General features: G+C 46.8%; 2 protein-coding genes across 7 annotated transcripts in view; one reads left to right on the top strand and one right to left on the bottom strand.

The window, feature by feature from the left end:
• STAM (signal transducing adaptor molecule) overlaps nt 1-2,939 on the bottom strand; it is an 80,154-nt gene extending 77,215 nt beyond the window's left edge. For 2 of the 3 annotated variants that reach the window (XM_068235558.1, XM_068235560.1), the window contains exon 1: nt 1,792-2,939. In XM_068235558.1, coding sequence (XP_068091659.1) covers nt 1,792-1,831 — 40 coding nt within the window. In that variant the 5' untranslated portion in view covers nt 1,832-2,939. The remainder of the gene's footprint in view (nt 1-1,791) is intronic. The other variant, XM_068235559.1, reaches the window with a different exon arrangement.
• HACD1 (3-hydroxyacyl-CoA dehydratase 1) overlaps nt 1-23,838 on the top strand; it is a 147,931-nt gene that overhangs the window by 45,614 nt on the left and 78,479 nt on the right. Inside the window, exon 1 of one of the 4 annotated variants that reach the window (XM_068235562.1) lies at nt 21,950-22,075. The exons of the other annotated variants lie outside the window; for them this stretch is intronic. Coding sequence (XP_068091663.1) covers nt 21,960-22,075 — 116 coding nt within the window. The 5' untranslated portion in view covers nt 21,950-21,959. Of the gene's footprint in view, nt 1-21,949; nt 22,076-23,838 lie in introns of those variants that run through there. 4 annotated transcript variants of the gene reach the window in all.

Below are 23,838 nucleotides of genomic sequence, written 5' to 3'. Positions count from 1 at the left end.
CGTGGCTAGGAAAACCTATCAAAAAAGCTCTTTTTTGGTTATGTTCAGAGGGTCTGTGTGTGGAAATGGTGAGGGTAACAGGGGAGGTCTCTGGACTATCTAGAGCATACTTGTCAAACTTCGGTCCGTGGGCCAAATCTGGCCCTCGGAGCCATCAGATTTGGCCCTCAGGTGATTTCTCTACTTTGCATTATAGAGAAGCCATATGGGGAAGGGGACAGCACTTGATACCAGGGAATTGTATAGGAGAGGGAAGGGGGCCACTAGACACAAGGGAACTGTATAGGGGTGGGAGCTATTAGACACCAAGGAACTTTATAAGGGAGAGAGGTGGCCACTAGACATTGAGGTCGGCCCGCGACTTGGTACCAGAGGTCTATTTCGGCCCACTTTGTTTGGCACCCCTGATCTAGAGGCTTCCCCTTACCTAGTTATGTGTTTTTTTTGTTTGTTTGTTTTAACTTCCTCTGGTACACTTCAAGGTGCCTACTGTTGATACAATCTTGCCAAGTCTATGTAGTACAAGGGTAGGCACTAGTCTACTTTATGGGACCCAGCAGGAAACTTCATAGGGAAATTCTGCTAACATTATCAGGTTGACAGCACCCTATGGAACTGCTAGGTTTCAGAGATGTTGCTCATGGTGAACCAGAACTCATTGGAGTGTGTAAGGGGCTACAATGGTCCCAAAAGCCCTCTTACTAAAATGCTAAGGAAAACAAAAGTTTGCTTTCTTAAAACAGAAAGAATTTGCGGTAATTCAGGTTGGAGTGAGCTCGAGATGTCTCCCAGTGCATCACTGCTGAGTATATGCAAATCTACCATTGTTGCCCTAGAATCTAAACACACCTCCAGAACCGCTGGAATGTTGTGTCAGCTTATTAATAGTACAGAGCCAAAATAACCCAACATGCATACAGACTGTTTTGGACTGACTGATCCTCATCAGTGCAGGGCATTAATATGGCTCTATGGAGTAGGACTTGAAACACCGAGAGGTACAGACTAACCAACAAGCTCGTGGTGAACCAGAACTCATTGGAGTGTGTACAATGGTCCAAAAAGCCCTCTTACTAAAATGCTATGGATAACAAAAGTTTTCTGTAGTAAACTATGCCCACGCTATTTGGCCAATCACAACACGTTGTACATGCTGTAGAAGGTGCTGCGATTGGGGAACTGTTCCCTATAAGGGTTTCTTGCCGAGACCCCTAAGTACACTAGCACCCAAGGGTAAAATGAGTGAATATACTTTGGAAAGATACTTTAGTCGCTTGAATAACGTAGAAGTGGTAAAATTGTACCATCAAGATTGTATCATTAGTAGGCACCTTCTCACTAACGTTTCCTGACTTTTGTGATCCAAAAAGCATTTGACTCATCCTACTAGAAATAACATTTAATACTTTGAGGGACAATCTCAATGGATGTTGTGTCTTCAGCTCTTTGATTTAACAGGTTTTGGGACGTTAGTCTACTGAAGTTGTCCAAGGGAAACGTCATTGGGAAATTCCATTGACATGATTGGACCCTCTCGGGACATTTAAGTAACAGATGGGTTGTATCATAACTACATGTTTTAGAGGGTGCTGTGATTGGAGAACTGTTCCCTAATATGTTCTCCTGCTAAGTAACCTCAAGTAGACTAGCGCCAGTTCTGGAAAGTGAAAGGTTGAACAGCTATCCTTATTGGGCTTATGTTTAACAAGACAGAAGGACCGTCCCAGCCGACAGACCTTGCAGAGCTGGAGGTAGGGGCCAGGACCCCATAGGTTGCAGACAGTGACTTACCCACATCTGGATCAAAGGGGTTGGTGGTGAAGAGCGGCATGGCTGCAGGGCTGAGCGGTCTCCTCTGAGGATGCAAAGCTTGGGGGTTTTCCTCTGAGGCTGCAGGTCTTGGGGGGTCTCCTCTGAGGATGCAAAGCTTAAGGGGTTCTCCTCTGAGGATTCAGGTCTGGGGGCTCTCCTCTGAAGCTGCAGGTCTGGGGGGTCTCCTCTGAAGCTGTAGGTCTAGGGAAAAATCGCAGGTCTGGGGAGTCTCCTCTGAAGCAGCAGGTCTGGGGGGTCTCCTCTGAAGCAGCAGGTCTGGGGGGTCTCCTCTGAAGCAGCAGGTCTGGGGGGTCTCCTCTGAAGCAGCAGGTCTGGGGGGTCTCCTCTGAAGCAGCAGGTCTGGGGGGGTCTCCTATGAAGCTGCAGGTCTGGGGGGGTCTCCTATGAAGCTGCAGGTCTGGGGGGGGGAGGGGGGTCTCCTCTGAAGCAGCAGGTCTGGGGGGGTCTCCTCTGAAGCAGCAGGTCTGGGGGGGGTCTCCTCTGAAGCAGCAGGTCTGGGGGGTCTCCTCTGAAGCAGCAGGTCTGGGGGGTCTCCTCTGAAGCAGCAGGTCTGGGGGGTCTCCTCTGAAGCAGCAGGTCTGGGGGGTCTCCTCTGAAGCAGCAGGTCTGGGGGGTCTCCTATGAAGCTGCAGGTCTGGGGGGGGGGGGGGTCTCCTCTGAAGCAGCAGGTCTGGGGGGTCTCCTCTGAAGCAGCAGGTCTGGGGGGTCTCCTCTGAAGCTGCAGGTCTGGGGGGTCTCCTCTGAAGATGCAGGTCTGGGATGGGTGGGGGTCCCCCTCTGATGCTCTCTGGAAATGAAGATGCTGCCACTAGGAAGAGCAGCTGCTGATCCCTCCCTGTATCTGCTCTCTTAGCCAAACATCAGCTCTCCAGAGGGGCCACAGGGCTGCCCGGGCCACTGAGCATGCCGGGAAATGTGGCTGTCTATTCCATTGCCTGTCCACACAAGGACTAGCAGCAGGCCCGGGCTCTGCCTCCCCCTCGCCGCCGATCACAGCGCTGCTGAGGGGTAGACAAAGGAGAAATCTATCGCCAGGAGAAACTTGTCACCGGCTCCCTGGCCTGTCTGATGCTGAGACGGGAATTTGATGACGCTCCCTGGCAGCAGCTGGCACTGCACATGCGTAGTGGGGAGGGTGAGGGCGTGATGGATCATGGAAGACACGCTGCGCAGTCGCAGGAGTTCCTGGCAGCCTGGCTGGTTGGATGATGCTGACTCTGAGCTGTAACTGGAAGGAGTCACGAGATACTTTATTATCATCATTACCTAGCTATAGATACCTATATATTACCCATAGCAGATAAATCACTTTCTAGAAAACATCTTGTAATAATAATAATAATGGCAGTATTTGTATAGCGCCTTTCTCCTGTCGGACTCAAAGCGCTTGCGAGGCAGCCACTAGAGCGCACTCAGTAGGCAGTAGCAGTGTTAGGGAGTCTTGCCCAATGAACTCCTTACTGAATTACTGGCTTACTGAACAGGCAGAGCCGAGATTCGAACCCAGGTCTCCCATGTCAGAGGCAGAGCCCTTAACCAGTACACCATCCAGCCACTGTGACTACTGATAACAGTAGAAGCCTGAATATTCATTGCTCCAGTCCTGTTTCTGTTCTTCAGCCATTGATGTGTCAAGGACAGGACAGCCATTACATCCAGAGGCATAAAGAGGTGATTGCATATTTGCAATTTTTCATGAAAAATGTCAGTGAACCTGAACTCTTGCGCAGGACAGAAAGAAAAAACTAGAGAAATGCACCCTGTGTGTATTTAGAGAGTTTAGCCTGTTTAGTTCCACCTCATCTGTGACTAATCACATATAGACAGTTTTGGTAGTTCTCAACCTAGAAATGTAAAATTGTACAATAAAATAAAGATTGTATGATTCATTTTCACCTTAATACTTTAAAGGGAACCTGAAGCGAGTAAAATTATTTAAAATAATAATTTCTTCTTATAATGCTTCCTTCCAGTTCTGACAATATTTTGTCAGAACTGAAATATACCAGTTGCTGTCAGTTATATATCAGCAGCTGTCATCTACAACTGAATGTGCAAGGTAATGTCCATGTTTCCCTATGGCTCAAGTGGGTGATACTACAGTTTAACAGTGTGCTGCCCAGGAAGCGGTTATGAGGTAATGGCCATTTTAAAATGGAGGACGGAGAATTCCATCGATCAAAGTGGAAAAACAGGACACAGTTAAGAAAGAGATTGAGGAGTAGACTACACGGGAGGTAAATATGACCTGTGTATGGTTATTTTGACTTTTTATTTTCAGTTCAGGTTCTCTTTAAAGAAAAACTCCGACCAAGAATTGAACATGATCCCAATCAGTAGCTGATACACCCTTTTACATGAGAAATCTATTCCTTTTCACAAACAGACCATCAGGGGGTGCTGTATGACTGATATTGTGGTGAAACCCCTCCCACAAGAAACTCTGAGGACCGTGGTACTCCTGGCAGTTTCCTGTCTGTGAACCTTGTTGCATTGTGGGAAATAGCTGTTTACAGCTGTTTCCAACTGCATGTAGCAGCTACATCACCTGCCAACAGTAAAAATGTCACCATATAATAAATGTTAGAATGTAAATCAGGGATTTAAAAGATTTTACAATGGGCAAACACTGACTAAATCATTTATACATAATTATTGTAAAAATGAAGCACTTTTTTTATTACATTATTTTCACTGGAGTTCCTCTTTAAAGGAGAACTGTAGTGAGAGGTATATGGAGGCTGCCATATTTATTTCCTTTTAAGCAATACCAGTTGCCTGGCTATTCAGCTAATCCTCTGCCTCTAATACTTTCAGCCATAGGCCCTGAACAAGCATGCAGCAGATCAGGTGTTTCTGACAAATTTAGACAGATATGACAAGATTAGCTGCATGCTTGTTTCTGGTGTGATTCAGACACTTCTTTAGGCAAATAGACCATCAGGGCTGCCAGGCAACTGGTATTGCTTAAAAGGAAATAAATATGGCAGCCTCCATATCCCTCTCACTACAGTTCTCCTTTAAACAACTTGCCCAGAGTGAACACGCAAATCAGATGCTTTGACTGCACTGGCTGCATGCTTGCTGTAGGCGTGTGACTCATAATCAGCTCAAGTCAAAATCTCAGCATGACAGCCAGGCAACCTGCGTTGTTTACAAAGGAATGAACATGGCAGCCTCCATATTCCGCTTACACTGGGTTCCCTTCAGCAAGTGTGATGACGCGGATAAGTTACAGCTGCAAAATAAGAAACAGAAATGGATAAGTTACATACCATAGTTTAATTAGCAATTCTTGGACATACTGAAGTGTACTTGCTAAACTGCTATACACAGAATAAAGTGTGTAAAGTCCCTCGGCAAAATGAGTAAAGCAGAACGCAATAAATTACATTTAAAGTGAACCTGAGACGAGAAGCGTCTCAGTTCCATACTTTCCTGGGGCTTCTGAGGAGTGTTAAAAAAAAAAAAAACAGACACTTACCTGGGGCTTCTATCGGCCCCCTGTTCTTGTCCCGTGCTATCCTCCTACGATCCTCCGTTCCCCACCACTGGCACTAGTCAATTATTCGTCTAACAAGATAAATAGTGCGCGCTCCCGCTCCGTCTCCAGGAACTTACTGTGCAGGTGCAGTAAGCTCTCGGAGGAGAGAGTGAGCACACGCACGGCCACGCAGCGGCAGTCTCGCCAGAGGAATAATTGAACCGGCGACGGGTAACGGGTGATTGTAGGAGGATGGCGCGGGACATGACAGCTACAGGGGGGTGATAGAAGCCCCAGGTAAGTGTATGTTTTTGTTGTTTTTACCCGGGGCTTCCTCGAGCCACATAAGCAGGATGTGTCCCTCACTGTCTTCCTTAGTGCCTTAGTGAAACTCCTCCAACAGTCTGATGTCATGACCAAGGTCCTGACAGTTTGCTGTCTGTCAACCTCGTTGCATTGTGGGAAATAACGGCTTTTTCCAACTGTCAAGCAAACAGTATATTCATCTGTGCATAGAATTCTCAGTAAATGAACTCTCCGTACAGTTCACGTGGCAGAACTAAAGATATCACCACCAGGGATACATTTCAAAATGTAAATCAGGGAGAAGAAAGATTTTACAATGGGCAAACTCTGACTTAATAATCTATAAAAGAATATTGTAAAACATAAGCAATTGTGTTCCTTGTGTTATTTTCACTACAGTTCCTCTTTAACCATAAGGGGGTTATTCCCCTTATTGACCAGAGCAATTTTCAGCGCACCTCCCTTTCATCCGCCAATAACTTTATCACTACTTATCACAACAAAATGATCTATATCTTTTTTTTTTTTCACCACCAATTAGGTTTTCTTTAGGTGGCACATTTCGCTAAGAATTATTTTTTTCTTAGTGCATCTCAACGGGAATAATAAGAAAGAAAATGGAAACAATTCATTCGTTTTCAGTTGTTTATTATTATAGTTTTAAAATAAAACGTGCTGCTATGGATAAAACCCACACATTGTATTTGCCCATGTGTCCCAGTTATTACATCGATAAAAGTATGTCAATAGTACAATGTATGGCGATAATATTTTATTTGGAAAAAAAAGTTGTATTTTTTCCGTTTTGCATCCATCACTAAATTACTAGCCCATATTTGCAAAAATACCAGCAATATACCCTTGTGACATATGACATGCACATTAAAAAGGTTGAGTCCCTAAGGTAACTATTGATTTATTTTTTTTTAAAGAGAATCTGTATTGTTAAAATTGCACAAAAGTAAACCTACCAGTGCGTTAGGGGACATCTCCTATTACCCTCTGACACAATTTCGCCGCTCCTCGCCGCATTAAAAGTGGTTAAAAACAGTTTTAAAAAGTTTGTTTATAAACAAACAAAATGGCCACCAAAACAGGAAGTAGGTTGATGTACAGCATGTCCACACATAGAAAATACATCCATACACAAGCAGGCTGTATACAGCATTCCTTTTGAATCTCAAGAGATCATTTGTGTGTTTCTTTCCCCCTGTTCTCATGCACTGAAGTTTCAGGCTGCTCTTTTCTTCCTGCAAACAGCTTTGCCCTTGTCTGTAATTCCTAAGTATGTGAAAGCCCAGCCAGCTCAGAGGACGATTTATCCAGCTTGTAAAAGATAAGAGAGAAGAGAGAAGCTGCCCTAATCTAAATAATACACAGGCAGTGTGCATAGAGGGGCCTGGAACGGGGAGTTCATTGCAGAACCACAACACTGAAGAACTTGGCAGCCTTCCAGACACAGGCCGACAAGTCTGACAGGGGAAAGATACATTGATTTATTACAGAGATGGTGATAGTAGAACGTGCTGTAGTAAGCCAGAACACATTAGAATAGCTTTTGGAACTTGTAGGATGATAAAAAACAGGATGCAATTTTTGTTACGGAGTCTCTTTAAAGTCAGACTTTTTTAATTTTTTTTATAAAAGTGATTTGTTTTGTTAACTATGGGAGGGGAGGTAAAGGGTTAATTAATGGGATATTTTATGTGAGTTTTTTATTTTAATGTATGTAGGTGTAATTTTACTATATGGCCACTAGATGTCCCCCTACTTTATCCTCCTGTGCGTACTGTTAGTACGCTAACAGGAAGTAATGTGTGTATGTTTTTATTTTCGGTTTATCAATGACGACGGCATCTCATTGAAGCCAGGGGTCATTGATCACATGCATTTAGATTGGTGAATGGGAACTATGTTCTCATTCACTGATCTGTGTACTAACGGGCGTCAACGGAGGGGCGATCGTGGCAAGATACGTACATCTACGCCCGCTGGAGCTAAGATGAAGTTTCCGGGGGTGTAGATATACTGTATTAAAATCATTAACTGGTTAAGCTTGACTGCTTTTGTCAGATGCTTGTTTCAGGTGGGTGATTCAGAAACTACTGATGCATCAAAGATCAACAGGGCTGCCAGGCAACTGGTATTGTTCAAAGGGAAATAAATATGGCAACTTCCATATACCTCTCACTTCAGTTGTCCTTTAACCATCTTAGCAAAAATCTATTAACCCTTCGCACACTCACATGCAAATGTTCAAACAAATGCATTCACAGATTCACTCATCCAGGCACAACTGTTATCCCTACAGCTAAATTAAAAGCCAGGGTTTTAGTTCACAGAAGAATGCATTCTTATGCTTAGTCACCTATACTGCGCAGAAGTACCCAGGTAAACATAGGTGTCCTAACTCTGGCCCTGTAACATGCATAGTGCAGACATGCAAACACATTCATTGCATCAAACCTATCAATGGATTAGGAGCACACATCCTAACTTCCTCTCCTGGGAAAGACAGTGCATCTTACCAATCGCACAAGGGAGCTAACGCTATGTGTCCATGTGCACCATGCGCATACACCAGCATAAGCTGTGTGCATGCTGACAAATACATACAGGGGAAGGAGGGAGTGCACTGAATTGGACCCTAGCCACAGGGGTCAGTAGTAAAATGGAAATACATATATCCAGGCACATCGCCTCTAGTTAGGACATTAAATAAATTATTAGGGAAAGGGAGGTGCTGAAGGGGGTGTGGCTAGAAAACAGCAAAAATCTATTAACCCTTCGCACACTCACATGCAAATGTTCAAACAAATGCATTCACAGATTCACTCATCCAGGCACAACTGTTATCCCTACAGCTAAATTAAAAGCCAGGGTTTTAGTTCACAGAAGAATGCATTCTTATGCTTAGTCACCTATACTGCGCAGAAGTACCCAGGTAAACATAGGTGTCCTAACTCTGGCCCTGTAACATGCATAGTGCAGACATGCAAACACATTCATTGCATCAAACCTATCAATGGATTAGGAGCACACATCCTAACTTCCTCTCCTGGGAAAGACAGTGCATCTTACCAATCGCACAAGGGAGCTAACGCTATGTGTCCATGTGCACCATGCGCATACACCAGCATAAGCTGTGTGCATGCTGACAAATACATACAGGGGAAGGAGGGAGTGCACTGAATTGGACCCTAGCCACAGGGGTCAGTAGTAAAATGGAAATACATATATCCAGGCACATCGCCTCTAGTTAGGACATTAAATAAATTATTAGGGAAAGGGAGGTGCTGAAGGGGGTGTGGCTAGAAAACAGCAAAAATCTATTAACCCTTCGCACACTCACATGCAAATGTTCAAACAAATGCATTCACAGATTCACTCATCCAGGCACAACTGTTATCCCTACAGCTAAATTAAAAGCCACGGTTTTAGTTCACAGAAGAATGCATTCTTATGCTTAGTCACCTATACTGCGCAGAAGTACCCAGGTAAACATAGGTGTCCTAACTCTGGCCCTGTAACATGCATAGTGCAGACATGCAAACACATTCATTGCATCAAACCTATCAATGGATTAGGAGCACACATCCTAACTTCCTCTCCTGGGAAAGACAGTGCATCTTACCAATCGCACAAGGGAGCTAACGCTATGTGTCCATGTGCACCATGCGCATACACCAGCATAAGCTGTGTGCATGCTGACAAATACATACAGGGGAAGGAGGGAGTGCACTGAATTGGACCCTAGCCACAGGGGTCAGTAGTAAAATGGAAATACATATGGATATATGTATTTCCATTTAACCATCTTAGCGGTATGGACGAGCTCAGCTCGTCCATCACCGCCGATGGCTGCCGCTCAGGCCCTGCTGGGCCGATTTTGTTGAAATAAAAAGCAGCACACGCAGCCGGCACTTTGCCAGCCGCGTGTGCTGCCTGATCGCCGCCACTCTGCGGCGATCCGCCGCTAGCAGCGGCGAAAGAGGGTCCCCCCAGCCGCCTGAGCCCTGCGCAGCCGGAACAAATAGTTCCGGCCAGCGCTAAGGGCTGGATCGGAGGCGGCTGACGTCAGGACGTCGGCTGACGTCCATGACGTCACTCCGCTCGTCGCCATGGCAACGAGTAAGCAAAACCGCTCATTGCGGCCTTCCGTGTTACTTCTGGCTGCCGGAGGCGATTGGAAGAACGCCTCCGGAGCGCCCTCTAGTGGGCTTTCATGCAGCCAACTTTCAGTTGGCTGCATGAAATAGTTTTTTTTTTATTTAAAAAAAACCCTCCCGCAGCCGCCCTGGCGATCTTAATAGAACGCCAGGGTGGTTAATGCATCACACTCTACTTATCTTATACTGTTATTCTGCTTACCACAGTTTAGTGAATATACCACATTATCTCTCCACTCAGCATGGTCATGGACTATGAAGCACAGGTAAAAACAGCAGCAAAGGATGAAAGTCCTCCCATATCATTTCAGTAGGAAAGTCCTTTGACAGCAGGTCTATTGAAATGTGCGAGTAGTAATTTGTTTTACAGCTTTTTCATCCACACAGTACACTTTACATCTAAAAGTCAGCCCTGTCATGGCCCGGAGTTCTTCTTTACATAAATCCATTAGATATTATGTAACGGGATGGTCCATGATGGGGGGGTGGAGCTGGAGGAAGCACGCAGCTGGTTGGAGGCGGGGTCAGGGCTGTGTTATGACTGTGTGAGAATGAGTGTGTATTGTTCCTGCTGAGTCACAGAGGCAGATCATGTGCTCTGCAGTCACGCTCTCTCTATTTATCACTGCAGGGCATGCATTACTCACCGATGTGACCTGCATCTCATACACAATGCATTTCCACTCCTAGACACAGGAAAACCAGGAATCGCCAGCAGCTGCTGAACTACAAGTCCGCAGTGTAGACTGAGCAGCAAGATGCCAACAAATGTACAGGCAGCCCCCTGTTTACAAATGACTCGAGTTACAACATTTCAGAGAGGGGTTGCAGAGGTAGCGACCGCATCGGGGCCCTTCCTAAACCAAAGTATAAGCTGTTTATTGGTCCTGTGGTAGTATTAATCACTTCTATAGATGCTTTGAATGGTAGTAATCATTAGCAAACTGTTCCCCATCCCCTTCTTGCACCTCTAATACTGTAAATGACCTTGGCAGGTTTTGTTGCGCCGTATCAAGTGTAATGTATAGAGTGCTTGGGGGGGGGGCACCCAATGTAAAACTCGCAACAGGGCCCCGAGCTCCATAGCTACTCCACTGGAGACACAAACAAATTTATCTTCATGTATAAATTATACAATACTGTTTTATTACATTTTGTTTAATGTTGCAGACAGGGCAGTTTCTAGGCTATATTGCTCCCAGGGTGAGGGTGTAAAAATTGCAACCCCCAGCTCAAGAACAATATATTATTAACACCAGTATAGGTAACCAGGTAAAGGTGCTCCATTATAGGTTGCCAGGTATAGGTGCCCCCAGTATAGGTACCCAGGTATGTGTCCCTGGTATTGTTAGCCAGGTATATGTGCCCCGGTATAGATTGGCCAGCTATATGTGCCCCAGTATAGATTAGCCAGTTATAGGGTAGCCAGCTATAGGTGCCCCAGTATAAGTTAGTCAGAAATAGGTGCCCCAATATATGTTAGGCAGCTATAGGTGCCCCAGTGTAGGTTAGCCAGGTATAGGTGCCCCCAGTATAGGTAGCCTGGTATAGGTACCCCAGTATAGGTAGCCAGCTATTGATGCCCCCAGTATAGGTAGCCTGGTATAGGTTCCCCAGTATAGGTAGCCAGTTATAGGTGCCCCAGTAAAAGTAGCTAGCTATATGTGCCCCAGTATAGGTAGCCAGGCATAGGTGCCCTCAGTATAGGTAGCCAGCTATAGGTGCCCCAGTATAGGTAGCCAGGCATGGGTGCCCCAGTATAGGTAGCCAGCTATAGGTGCCCCAGTATAGGTAGCCAGGCATGGGTGCCCCAGTATAGGTAGCCAGCTAGATGCCCCAGTATAGGTAGCCAGCTATAAGTTCCTCAGTATAGGTAGCCTGGTATAGGTACCTCCAGTATAGGTAGCCAAGTATGGGTGACCCCAGTATAGGTAGCCAGTTATAGGAGCCCCTGAATAGGTAGTAAGGCATGTGAGATTACAGTGAGGGAGGGGTGAGCAGTGTAGTGGAAACGGCCCTTACTGCATTAATGCACAGGCTTGAACCATCTTGGAGATGGCAGAAGGCGGAGCATTATTCTTGAATAAATCAAACCCCAAGATGATAGAGAGACAGAAACCTTGAAGAAGAATTGGATCTCTTACAAACTACATGCAAAAACCTTAGTGGAATACCATTGTGGCGGGAGGATACCAAGATCAGCCAGGGAATGTTTCTCCTCTCATGTTCCCTAATGACAAAGATTTTTCATTGTGGAGGACTTTTGGAACAAGGCGGCCTTCGATGTAATGCTAAAACATACCAAAAAAGTAGGTGAAAAGGGTACTGTCAAAATGGTTCTGAGTATTTTCTTGCTTGCTGGTGGCTGCACAGGATGTACGTCACTGGGTTTCTCAAGGATTCCTGTCGTTCACTTTTTAAAAGGTATGCGTCGCCCATAGACTAACATTACTTCCACGGCCGCGGAAGTCAGTTGGTAACGCACTGTTGACTTTGCGGCAGCTCGGTGGCGATTCAGAAACTTCCGCAATAAGTGTGTTAGGCCCCATTGCCTTACATTGTCATTGTGTTACCCTGCAGTAAAACAGGTAACTTAACAACACTTGCAATGCAAGTGTAAAAGGGGCCTCAAACAATACCAGCTGCTTGTCAGTCCTGCTGATGTCTTTGGCTGAATCACACACCTGAAACAAGCATGCAGCTAATCCAGTCAGAGCACCTGACCTGCATGCTTGTTCAGAGTCCATGGCTATGTATTAAAGGACAGCTGAAGTGAGAGGTATATGGAGGCAGCCATATTTATATCCTTGTAAACAATCCCAGTTGCCTGGCTGTCTTGCTGATCCTCTACCTCTAATACTTTTAGCCATAGCCCCTGAACAAGCATGCAGCAGATCAGGTGTTTCTGACATTATTGTCAGATCTGACAAGATTAGCTGCATGCTGGTTTCTGATGTGATTCAGCCACTACTGCAGCCAAATAGACCAGCAGGGATGCCAGGTAACTGGTATTGTTTAACAGGAAATAAATATGGCAGCCTCCATATCCCTCTCACCTCAGTTGTCCCTTAAGGTGCCGATAAACAATCCAATATTTTCATCAAATATGATCATTCTGTCAGATGTGTGGAATCAAAAGTAAGGAAGTAAAAAGGTAATTATTGATTGTTCACATAAACAGGACGATTAGGGGGCTTCTTTCAGATATGATTGTAAAATCCAACATTCCGTTTGAAGATATTTTCTATTCCAGTCGTGCATAGACTCATTTTACATCGATTTTCCGCACACACTGCATGGTTTTCTGTACAATGAAGCCATAATAATCTGATCGAGTGATCGCGCATGAGGAAAATATTGTACCTCTTAAAGAGAACCCGAGGTGGGTTTGAAGAATATTATCTGCATACAGAGGCTGGATCTGCCTATACAGCCCAGCCTCTGTTGCTATCCCAAATCCCCCTAAGGTCCCCCTGCACTCTGCAATCCCTCATTAATCACAGCCACACTGCTGACAAACAGCTTGTCAGAGCTGGCTGTGTTTATCTCTATAGTGTCAGTCTGCTGCTCTCCCCGCCTCCTGCAGAACTCCAGTCCCCGCCTGCATCCCTTCCCTCCCTGCTGATTGGAGGGAAGGGATGGGGGCAGGGACCGGAGCTATGCAGGAGGCGGGGGAGCAGCTGAGACTGACACTACAGATCTAAACACAGCCTCACAGCATGGCTGTGATTTATGAGGGATTGCAGAGTGCAGGGGGACCTTAGTGGGGTTTGGGATAGCAACAGAGGCTGGGCTGTATAAGCAGATCCAGCCTCTGTATGCAGATAACATTCTTTAAACACACCTCGGGTTCTCTTTAAAGAGCAACTTTAAGGGCTCATTCACATCTAGGGCGTTGTGCGGGTTTTTTTGAGTGCCGGCAATTTAAAAAAAACCTCTAAAATCGCTTGTGCAATGAATCCTTATGGGATAGTTCACATCAGCGCGTTTTGTCTGCTCTCCGGTCAGCAAAGCGCTGCCTGTACCATTTTTAGGGCAATTTTGCTACAATGGAAGGTATAGGAAAAATGCGAAACGGTCACAAAATCGCTTTATGCTGGGACTGCATTCGCGTTTTTAAGAATAAATACATTGTATTTATTATTTTCCGGGTCACACAGTTCACTTCCTGACTTGCGTCAGGAAGTGAAAAAACAAATCGTTCTGCAAAAGCCATTTGAAAAGCGCTTTACAAAAAATCGTAGCGCGAAGGTAAGTGCCCGGGATGGGAAAAACAAAAATCACAAAATCGTCTGTGTGGCTGATATTGTGGTAAAACCCCTCCCAGAGTGTGATGTCATGACCCTGATCCTGACAGTTTGCTGCCTGGGAACCTCGTTGCACTGTGGGAAATAACGTCTTTTTCCAACTGCCAAGCAAGCAGCATCTCCCTCTGTGCATAGAACTAAACAATCACCTAACAGGACTAAAAATGTCACCACCAGTGATGAATTTAAAGAGAACCCGAGGCGGGGTTCTGGGAATGAAATCCCCATACAGAGGCTGGGTCTGCCTAAAGAGCCCAGCCTCTGTTGCTATTTAGATTCCCCCTAAGCCCCCCTGCGCTCAGCGAGACCCCATTATTCACATCAGCGCTGTGTGGCTGTGTTTACCTTTGTAACGTCAGTCTCCGCTCTCCCCCGCCTCCTGCAGAGCTCCGGTCCCCGCCCGCGACCCTTCCCTCCAATCAGCGTGGAGGGAAGGGACGTGGGCGGGGACCGGAGTGATGCAGGAGGCGAGGAGAGCGGAGACTGTCATTACAAAGGTAAACGCAGCCGCTACTCACACGCTCAGTGTCGGCAGCGCGGCTGTGAATTATGGGGTCTCGCTGAGCGCAGGGGGGTTTTAGGGGGAATCTAAATGACAACAGAGGCTGGGCAATATAAGCAGACCCAGCCTCTCTAAGGGGATTTCATTGTTAGAACCTCGCCTCGGGTTCTCTTTAAAGGGAGTCTGAAGCGATTTACCATCTTCCACTGTGACTGGGCTTTGGAAGTCTTCAGAAGCACTCGGGCTGACGAAGACTTTCAGGACAGGCGGTTCTGTTCTGCGCACCTGCGAGCGCCCTCTCTCGCGCACTTTCGCCTGCACAGTACAGAGCCGCCTGTGTATGGGAGGCTGCATGAACTTTCGCGAACCGCAATAGACTTCAATGGGGAGGCGAACTTTGAAAACTAGACTCTTTTATGCTGGCCATAAAAGTGATGGAAAAGATGTTTCAAGGAGTCTAACACCTGGAGGGGGGCATGGCGGAGTGGGATACATGCCCCAAGTCCCGGGGAAAAATCTGGATTTGACGCACAGCAGCGTTTTAAGGGCAGAAATCACATTGCATGCTAAATTGGAGGCCTAAAGTGCTTTAAAACATCTTGCATGTGTATAGATAAATCAGGTAGTGTAATTAGTGTACTGCTTCACACTAACTGACCAAACTCACTGTGTAACGCACTGCAAACAGCTGTTTGTGTAGTGACGGCCGTGCTGGACTGTGCACACCATGTCCAGAATGCAGGCTGTGGCGGTTTTCAAGCCCATATGGTCGCCGGGCTGAGGTAGCTCAATGACAGAACAACAGTGACTGTCCAGCTGATCGAATGTGGTCTGTCCACAATGAAGCAACTACCTTATTATCTTGGGTGTGCCCCCTCCTTCACGCAAGCCCCTTCACTGCAAGGTAAAGATCCCGATGGGGAATTGACACATGTATATGCCTTTTGTTTTGTTGTTGCAGCTGCAGTAGTGCAGCCAGAAAAGGCAGGCATGTACACGCACCAGAAAAATTATTATAGCGGCGTGCAGGCAGAAATGCTGTGTGTGGGGACTGACTTAGTCTTCGGGCGGGCAGTAGCCCTCCGGGATCCATTCCTCCAGCTGCGCTGAAGGTCCTTTCTGACAGGACGCTTGAGGCAGGGCAAGACAGAAGTTGGATGGCAAATTGTGACAGCTCTGGCCACAGGTCAAGCCTGCGCAGCCAGTAGTCCAGGGGTTCATAGTTGCTCATAGTGTCTACATCCAGAATTAAGGCCAGGTAGTCGGCTACCTGCTGATCGAGGCGTTGGTGGAGGGTGGATCCGGAAGGGCTAAGGTGAGGCATTGGACTAAAGAATGTCGGCATGTCCAACATCACCATGAGATCGCTGGAGCGCCCTGTACTTGCCTGCGTGGACATGGGAGAAGGATTACTGGCAGTGGTACCTTTATTCCGTTGTGCTGTGACATCACCCTTAAACACACTGTAAAGCATAGTTGCCAGCTTGTTCTGCAAGTGCTGCATCCTTTCTGCCTTCAGGTGAGTTGGTAACATCTCCACCACTTTGTGCTCATACCGAGGGTCTAGTAGCGTGGCCACCCAGTACAGCTCATTCCCATTGAGGTTTTTTTATACGTAGGTCCCTCAACAGGCTGGACAGCATGAAAGCCGCCATCTGCACAAATTTGGATGCAGACGTACTATCTATCTCCTCTTGCTCTTCCTCAGTGATGTCAGGTAAGTTCTCCTCCTCACCCCAGCCACGAACAATACCACAGGAACAAATACATAAAAACTGCGCTGATACTAAAATACGGGGTTTTACTGGTGATGCGCAGCTCTACATACAAGTAAAGTCCCAATAGTCAACAAATAGCTGCGCACTTAGATACTGTCGAGCAAGTGTCTCTCTCTTTCATGTAGGTCAATCCAACAATACAAATGAAGTGGAGTCCTTCCTAAATGGCATCCAGGATACAGTAACCACCTCTTACAGAAATTCACCTCCACCACACCCCAAGCAGTGGGAACTCACCGCATACAAATGACCCTCTATTAGATGGGTCTCCAGCGCCTATGGGGTCATCTGGCCGCCCCCTGCCATTCAAGGAATCTCTTCCACTCTTGTCACTTTGCTGCAGTATCAATACACTTCAAGAAAACATAACCAGAGGTCCCATAGCGTAAAATTGTAAAAACACTTTAATTTTAAACGAAATGCAAACTTACAAACGTGTCCGTTGTTTAAGGCACAGAGTTTTTATGGGCTCTACGCCCACGTTTGGCCCTGGGGAGCTGGGGCTGTGTAGCTGGAGAGGAGATCACAGCACCAGTAGAGTTGTACTGCCACTCAGCAAAGGAGGGGGATGACAGCGAAGAGGATGTAGTAGGAGGAGAGGAGGTGGCAGGAGGCCTGCCTGCAAGCCGTGGAGGTGTCACAACTAGGTCCGCTGCACAGCCACATACTCCCTGCTTGCCACCAGCGGTCACCAGGTTGACCCAATGGGCTGTTTAAGTAATGTACCTGCCCTGACTGTGCTTGACAGACCGGGCATCCGTGGTCAGGTGGACCCTTGACCCAACGCTGTGTGCCAGAGATGACACCACTTGCCTTTCAACTTCATGGTACAGTTTGGGTATCGCCTTTTTTGAGAAATAATTGGCCTGGTATCTTCCACTGCGGTGTCCCAATGGCCACAAATTTTTGGAAGGTCTCAGAGTCCACCAGCTGGTATGGTAACAGCTGGCGAGCTAACAGTTCCGCCAAGCCAGTTGTCGGACACCGGGCAAGGTGGTGACTGGCAGACATTGGCTTCTTCCGCTCAAAGATTTCCCTTACGGACACCTGGCTGCTGCTGTGGGCAGAGGAGCAAGAACCGCTCAAGGTGAGAGGCGGAGTGGAGGAGGGTGGCTGTGATTGTGAAGGTGCAAGGGAGAAAGCGGCTGAAGATGATGCACCTGAAGGAGGAAAAGGAGAGGGAGGGTGTCTTTACTTTTGTGAGCTGCTTTTCCTCAGGTGGTCTTCCCTTTGCACTTTGTGACTTTTCTCCATGTGCCTTCGTAAGGCAGTTGTCCCTACACGGGTGTTGGCCTTTCCACGGCTCAATTTTTGGTGGCAGAGAGAACAGATGGCATTGCTCTGATCTGAGGCAGACACACACAAAAATGTCCACACCGCTGAGCCCTGGGTTGATGGCACTATGGTGGCGACAGCAACTGACGTTGAAGTGCATGTTGGCTGGCTGTTCATAGGTGGCGAAACATGGTGCCAGACACTGCCACCAGCTGTTTCTGACGCCGAGCCCCCCCCCCCCCCCCTGCTTCTTTAAGGAACTCGTCTCCTCCTACTCCTCTTTGACTCCCCCTCTGAACTGTCCCCCTGTTCATCTCCTCTATTGGGAACCCACGTGACATCCGTATCATCATCATCATAATCAGCCTCCCCAGCTGCGCTCGCATCATACACCTCCAAAACTGCATCAACAGCAGCTACTTCATCATCCTCCTCCTCACACCTAACGTCCATAGTGTCACCTAACTCAAACATATGATGTGGTGTAACTTGCTTAGCACCTTCATCTTGTTTTAACAATAATGGCTGTGAATCCGTTAATTCCCCACCAAATAACTCTTGCGAAGTGTCAAATGCAGCGGATGTGGTGCTTGTAGTAGCACTGGTGGCTGCGGAATATGAGGTGTACTGTGTTAAATAGTCAACCACGTCCTGACATTCTTGGGAGTTAATGGGACGTGCCTTCTTCTGAGCACTTTACTTTGGTCTAGGGCCCCACGAAATCACATCAGCACGACCTCGAACAGACCTGCCGGGTGGCCTGCCTCTGGGTCTGCCTCTGCCTGTTGTTTTGTCCATATCGGGGGGTGGGATAAAGTGAAAGGTATGCACTGACTTGACTAATACAATGTGCAGTCACACAGGTGCAGTGAAAGGTATGCAGTGACTGGTATTACAATACAATGTGCAGCTGTCACACAGGTGCAGTTAACAGGTATGCGCGGACTGTTATATTAAACAGCGTGCGATCACACAGGTACTGTGAACAGTTATGCAATGACTAGTATTACAAATGTGCAGCTGTCACACAGGTACCATGAACAGGTATGCAGTGACTGGTATATAATATAACACTGAGTGCGGTCACGTAGGTGCACTGAACAGGTATGCAGTAGCTGGTATCAATACAATGTGCAGCTGTCACACACACAGGTACCGTGAACAGGTGCAGTGACTGCGGATACGTAGGTAGGTAGGTGCACTGAACAGGTATGCAGATATGCAGGTATGTGGTATTACAAATGTGCAGCCGTCACACACAGGTGCAGTGACTGGTATATAACACTGAGTGCGGTCACGTAGGTAGGTAGGTGCACTAAACAGGTATGCAGGGATTGGTATTACAAATGTGCAGCTGTCACACAGGTACTGTGAACAGGTGCAGTGACTGGTATATAATATAACACTGCTTGCGGTCATGTAGGTAGGTGCACTGAACAGGTATGCAGTGATTGGTATTACAAATGTGCAGCTGTCACACACACAGGTACCGTGAACAGGGGCAGCGAGTGACTGGTATATAATATAACACTGCTTGCGGTCACATAGGTAGGTGCACTGAACAGGTATGCAGGGATTGGTATTACAAATGTGCAGCTGTCACACACACAGGTACTGTGAACAGGTGCAGTGACTGGTAAATAACACTGCGTGCGGTCACGTAGGTAGGTGCACTACAGAACAGGTATGCAGGGATTGGTATTACAAATGTGCAGCTGTCACACACGCATGTACCGTGAACAGCTGCAGTGACTGGTATATAACACTGCGTGCAGTCACGTAGGTAGGTGCACTACTGAACAGGTATGCAGGGATGGGTATTACAAATGTGCAGCTGTCACTGTCACACACACAGGTACCGTGAACAGGTGCAGCGAGTGACTGGTGTATAATATAACACTGCTTGTGGTCACTTAGGTAGGTGCACTGAACAGGTATGCAGGAATTGGTATTACAAATGTGCAGCTGTCACACACACAGGTACCGTGAATAGGTAGTCACTGAATGTGCTGGGCCTAACAGTGGCACAGTAGGAATTACCAAGGGCCAACTGCGACTGACTGATGGCTGTGTATGCAACAAGTGTATGTGGGACACACACACTCAAAAAAAAAAAAAGATCACAAGAACAACATTAGCTCTCGCAAGAGCTGTGTAATGATCTGTGTCATCCTGCTGGTGGCAGCACTAGGAACTTGAGGTGGACTTCAGCTGTCTACCAGCAGGTGGCGCTCATATTGCTGGGAGCAGTGCAATTCCTCGGCTCACCAGCAGATGGAACTGTGAAAGACTCTGGTCAGTCACCTCAGCAATGTGCTGCATATTTAAGGCCGGACTTCCTAGCAGCACATTGCTAGGTCATTGTGTCTTGTTCCTGCAGTGTTGTGACTCTGGCCATCTGTCCTGTATCCTGAGCTCCTGGTATTTTGACTCCTGCTTGTTCGACTAATCTCTTGTCTTCTGATTCTGTACTTCTGATCCATTCTGATTTCCTGGTATTTGATCCTTGCTAGTCTGACGATTCTTCTGTGTGCTGATTGTGTTGAGACGTGTCTGTATATATTGTATTATTGTATATATTCTCATATTGTGTGGGTTGCTGTATATATTTGTATAGATAGATAGATAGTCATGGTTCTGGTATTTGTGGTGCACCACGTGTTGTTTGATTGTATATTGTATGTGTATGGTGATCTGCATTTGTACACTTGCATTATTGTAATAAAACACATTTATATTCTACTCTGTTGTGCAGACATCAGTATTTCTATTGTGATCTTCCAGTTTGTTAAACCAAAACGATTGCCATGCAGAGATCGTGGATCTGCCAGTCTAGTTCCAGTCACGACCACGATCTGCATGACCAATCGTTACAAGCTGTTGTGGGGTGCTTTTTAGCAATAAGTATCAGCAAGGAGTAAGCTAACAAGCCTAACAAGAGCCTAACTGAGAGCTTTCCCTATGTCTCTCTGCAGCAGCTCTCCCTTCTCTAATTACTGCAGCCACACGAGTAAGTAAAATGGCTAACGCTGCCTGCCTTTTATAAGGGGAGGGGGGCCTCCAGGAGGGAGTGTAGCCTGATTGGCTACCATGTGTCTGCTGACTGTGATGTAGAGGGTCAAAGTTGACCCTAATGATGTAGTATAGGAGGCGAGTCGAACTCGCATATAGTTCGCGGTTCACCAAAGTTCGCGCGAATCCGTTCACCGGTGAACAGTTCGGGCCATCTCTACCTGTCAGCCCGGTTGATCAATTTACCTGCAGAAGTGTCTGAATAACACCAGAAACAAGGATGCAGCTAATCTTGTCAGAGCTGACAATAATGTCAGAAACACCTGATCTGCTGCATGCTTGTTCAGGGTGTGTGACTAAAAGTATTAGAGGCAGAGGATCAGCAGGATAGCCAGGCAACTGGTATTGCCTAAAAGGAGGTAAATATGGCAGCTTCCATATCCCTCTCACTTCAGGGGCTTGATTCACTAAACAGTGATAACTCATATCACAGCCACGCTAGTGGTTTGGTGCGCAATCACAAATTTTCATGCGCAAAAAATTGCGATTGCGCACAAAACCGCTAGTGCGGCCGTGATATGAGCTATCATGGTTTAGTGAATAAAGCCCCAGATGTGCTTTAACTGCGCAAAACTCTCCATACCTCCCAACTTTTTGAGATAAGAAAGAGGAACGCTTAAGCCACGCCCCTGTCACACCCCTAATCATGCCCCTGCCACACCCCTAACCACGCCCTGCCACACCCTTTGTCACACATACCAAAATATTTCATAAGAAAAACATGTTTTATAATTCAAACCACACTGGTCCTTTCTATCCTGGTTCATTTTCCTTCATAGTGACATTTGAAAATAAGAAATATATTAATTTTCAAGGAAGGGAATAAAGTTTAAAGTCAATTAAACACATTTTTCTGTAGAAAAATACATATATTTACGTAGATCTGTACACCTGTCCTGAAAGAGGGACAAATGAGGAAGATAGAGTGACAGAGGGATTGGGCTCCCGAAAGAAGAACAGTTGGGAGCTATGCAACTCCAAAAGTGTCATAACAAATGTCTTCCCTCAGTTGCGCTCCTTGAATAGTATGGTTTATCCTTCCCATGTGTCAGCATCGGGGACGCTTTTCATTCATTCCTGATCCTCGAAACACGCATTCTGAACAGGATAAGACAAAGCTATGGAATTGCTCCTCCCTTGTGCTCTATTATTGGAGGAGACATGTGCCACCCAATGTGCTCCAGCTGTCAGCTGTACCTCAGAAGGCAGCCTGACCCTGCAGCCTGTGAAGCCATGGCATCAAGTGAGGACGACGGGTCTGTGGAGGAGAAGGAAAACGCCAGGAGGAAACCCATCGGCTCCGTAGCTACGGCATGGCTCACCTTGTACAACATCGCCATGACTGCCGGGTACGTACCAACCTGCCGCATAGCCACATGGCTGAATTATTAGATCTTTCCAAAAAGGTACCCATAAGAGCGCTTTCTCACCACCTATCCGTGACACATAGTACAGTCCTCCTGAATTCTTAAAATGTTGTAAATTCCTTATATGTCTTGCCGTTTCCGTATTGTGCCGTTTATATTAAATATAAAATGACCGTCGTTGTCGTAGAGTCATAGAACTGACTTTTTTTTTGTTTTGGACTCAATTAAACTGAACGGCTGTCAAAAAGCTTGAAAAAAAATCTGAATGTTTTGTGGAATTTTAACGACCGCTTTGAGGTCAATATATACGCCCGCTATTCATTGGTGTGTCGGTATTGAGATAGTAAGCGTGCCTTTCTTGTGGAAGTTGGCTGTTTGAATCCTGAAGTTTTATTGAACAGGTGAATTCCTTGACGAACGAAAATGGGGAAGGAGGTAACGGTGAATGAATAACAATTTGTTTGCTGCTCTTGCGAGTTGCATTGCCTAATACGGTTCATGGGAGCAGCTGCGTCACCCTGCTGCCGGTCTGTGTGGATAAGTATAGCATGAGAAGCCGGTGGGCGGGGAAAGTGCTTCCCTAGGCACATTTTACAGTAACACAAGCATGTAGCCCTCAACATAGCTGTACCTTCACGATGTAATACAGCTATAATAATAGACCTGGCTACTGGCTATAGCACTTACATTATATTTAGTGCTATGGATCCTGCCGGAATCATTTACGTTACTTATCAGGGGAGTAACTAGGGGGAGCACCCCCTGTGATTTCAGAGGGGCCCAGAGGTGTGTGTGTGGGGGGGGGGGGGGGGGATACTAACCTTCCCTTTGTGATTATCCAGATCAATGTTTTTGTGTTAACACATTATGGGTGTGAAGATACTGATGGCCACATTTATGGCCCATGCAAGAGGGTCACCAAGGGGAGGCAAGGGAAGGGTTGTAAACATTAAGGGGGTACCATCAAAATTTTGCTGGGGGGGGGAGGAGGGCATGATTTGTAGTTATGCCCCTGTTACTTATTTTAGGCCTGGATAATCATGTTGGTTTTTTCTACAAGTGCCAGCATAGCTCCGAACCAGGGCTGGATTTACCATAAGGCACTGTAGGCACGTGCCTACAGGCGCCTGATGATGGAGGGATGGCTCCTTCCCTTTCCCTAGCACCTCCCTCCTTTCCTATGGCGAGTCCTGAGTGCACAGTTTACTCACCCAGCTCTCGGCATTCCACTGACAAGATCTCCCTTCAGTTGGGGGCACCTCTAGCTACTTTATACTAGGGTATCTCTGGCTACATAATGCTATGGGGCTCCTGTAGCTACCTATGAAAGGTAAAGCATAAGTGACAGCTGGGACAGCCAGCCCACTTGCAGTGCAGTTCAGAGCGGGATTGTAGGTTCCTGAAGCGTGAAGTCTAGGGTACCAGGACATCTGTGCCTTAAGGCCCCGTTCACACTTGCGTTTTGGCATGCAAACGGACCGGATCCGGATCGTATCAGGACCTGATCCGGATTGGAACCGTACGGTTCCGATCCGGATCCGGTCCGTTTGCATCAGGACTGCTTCAGGCTGCCATCCGGATCCGTGGGGGGGGGGAACAACAAAATACCTTAAAATTTGTTGGGGTCTGCAGAGGGTGCACCTGTAGAATCAGGTCCTTCGCTGTAGGCCTCACCTCCACCTCCGACATACTGCCAAACAGCTCCAGCACGTCTGTCACTGCTGCTCCACTCCAGATATGCTGGG

This window comes from Hyperolius riggenbachi, chromosome 5 (genome assembly GCF_040937935.1).
Source record: "Hyperolius riggenbachi isolate aHypRig1 chromosome 5, aHypRig1.pri, whole genome shotgun sequence".
Lineage (NCBI taxonomy): Eukaryota > Metazoa > Chordata > Amphibia > Anura > Hyperoliidae > Hyperolius > Hyperolius riggenbachi.
This window is presented reverse-complemented; position numbering and strand designations above follow the sequence as displayed.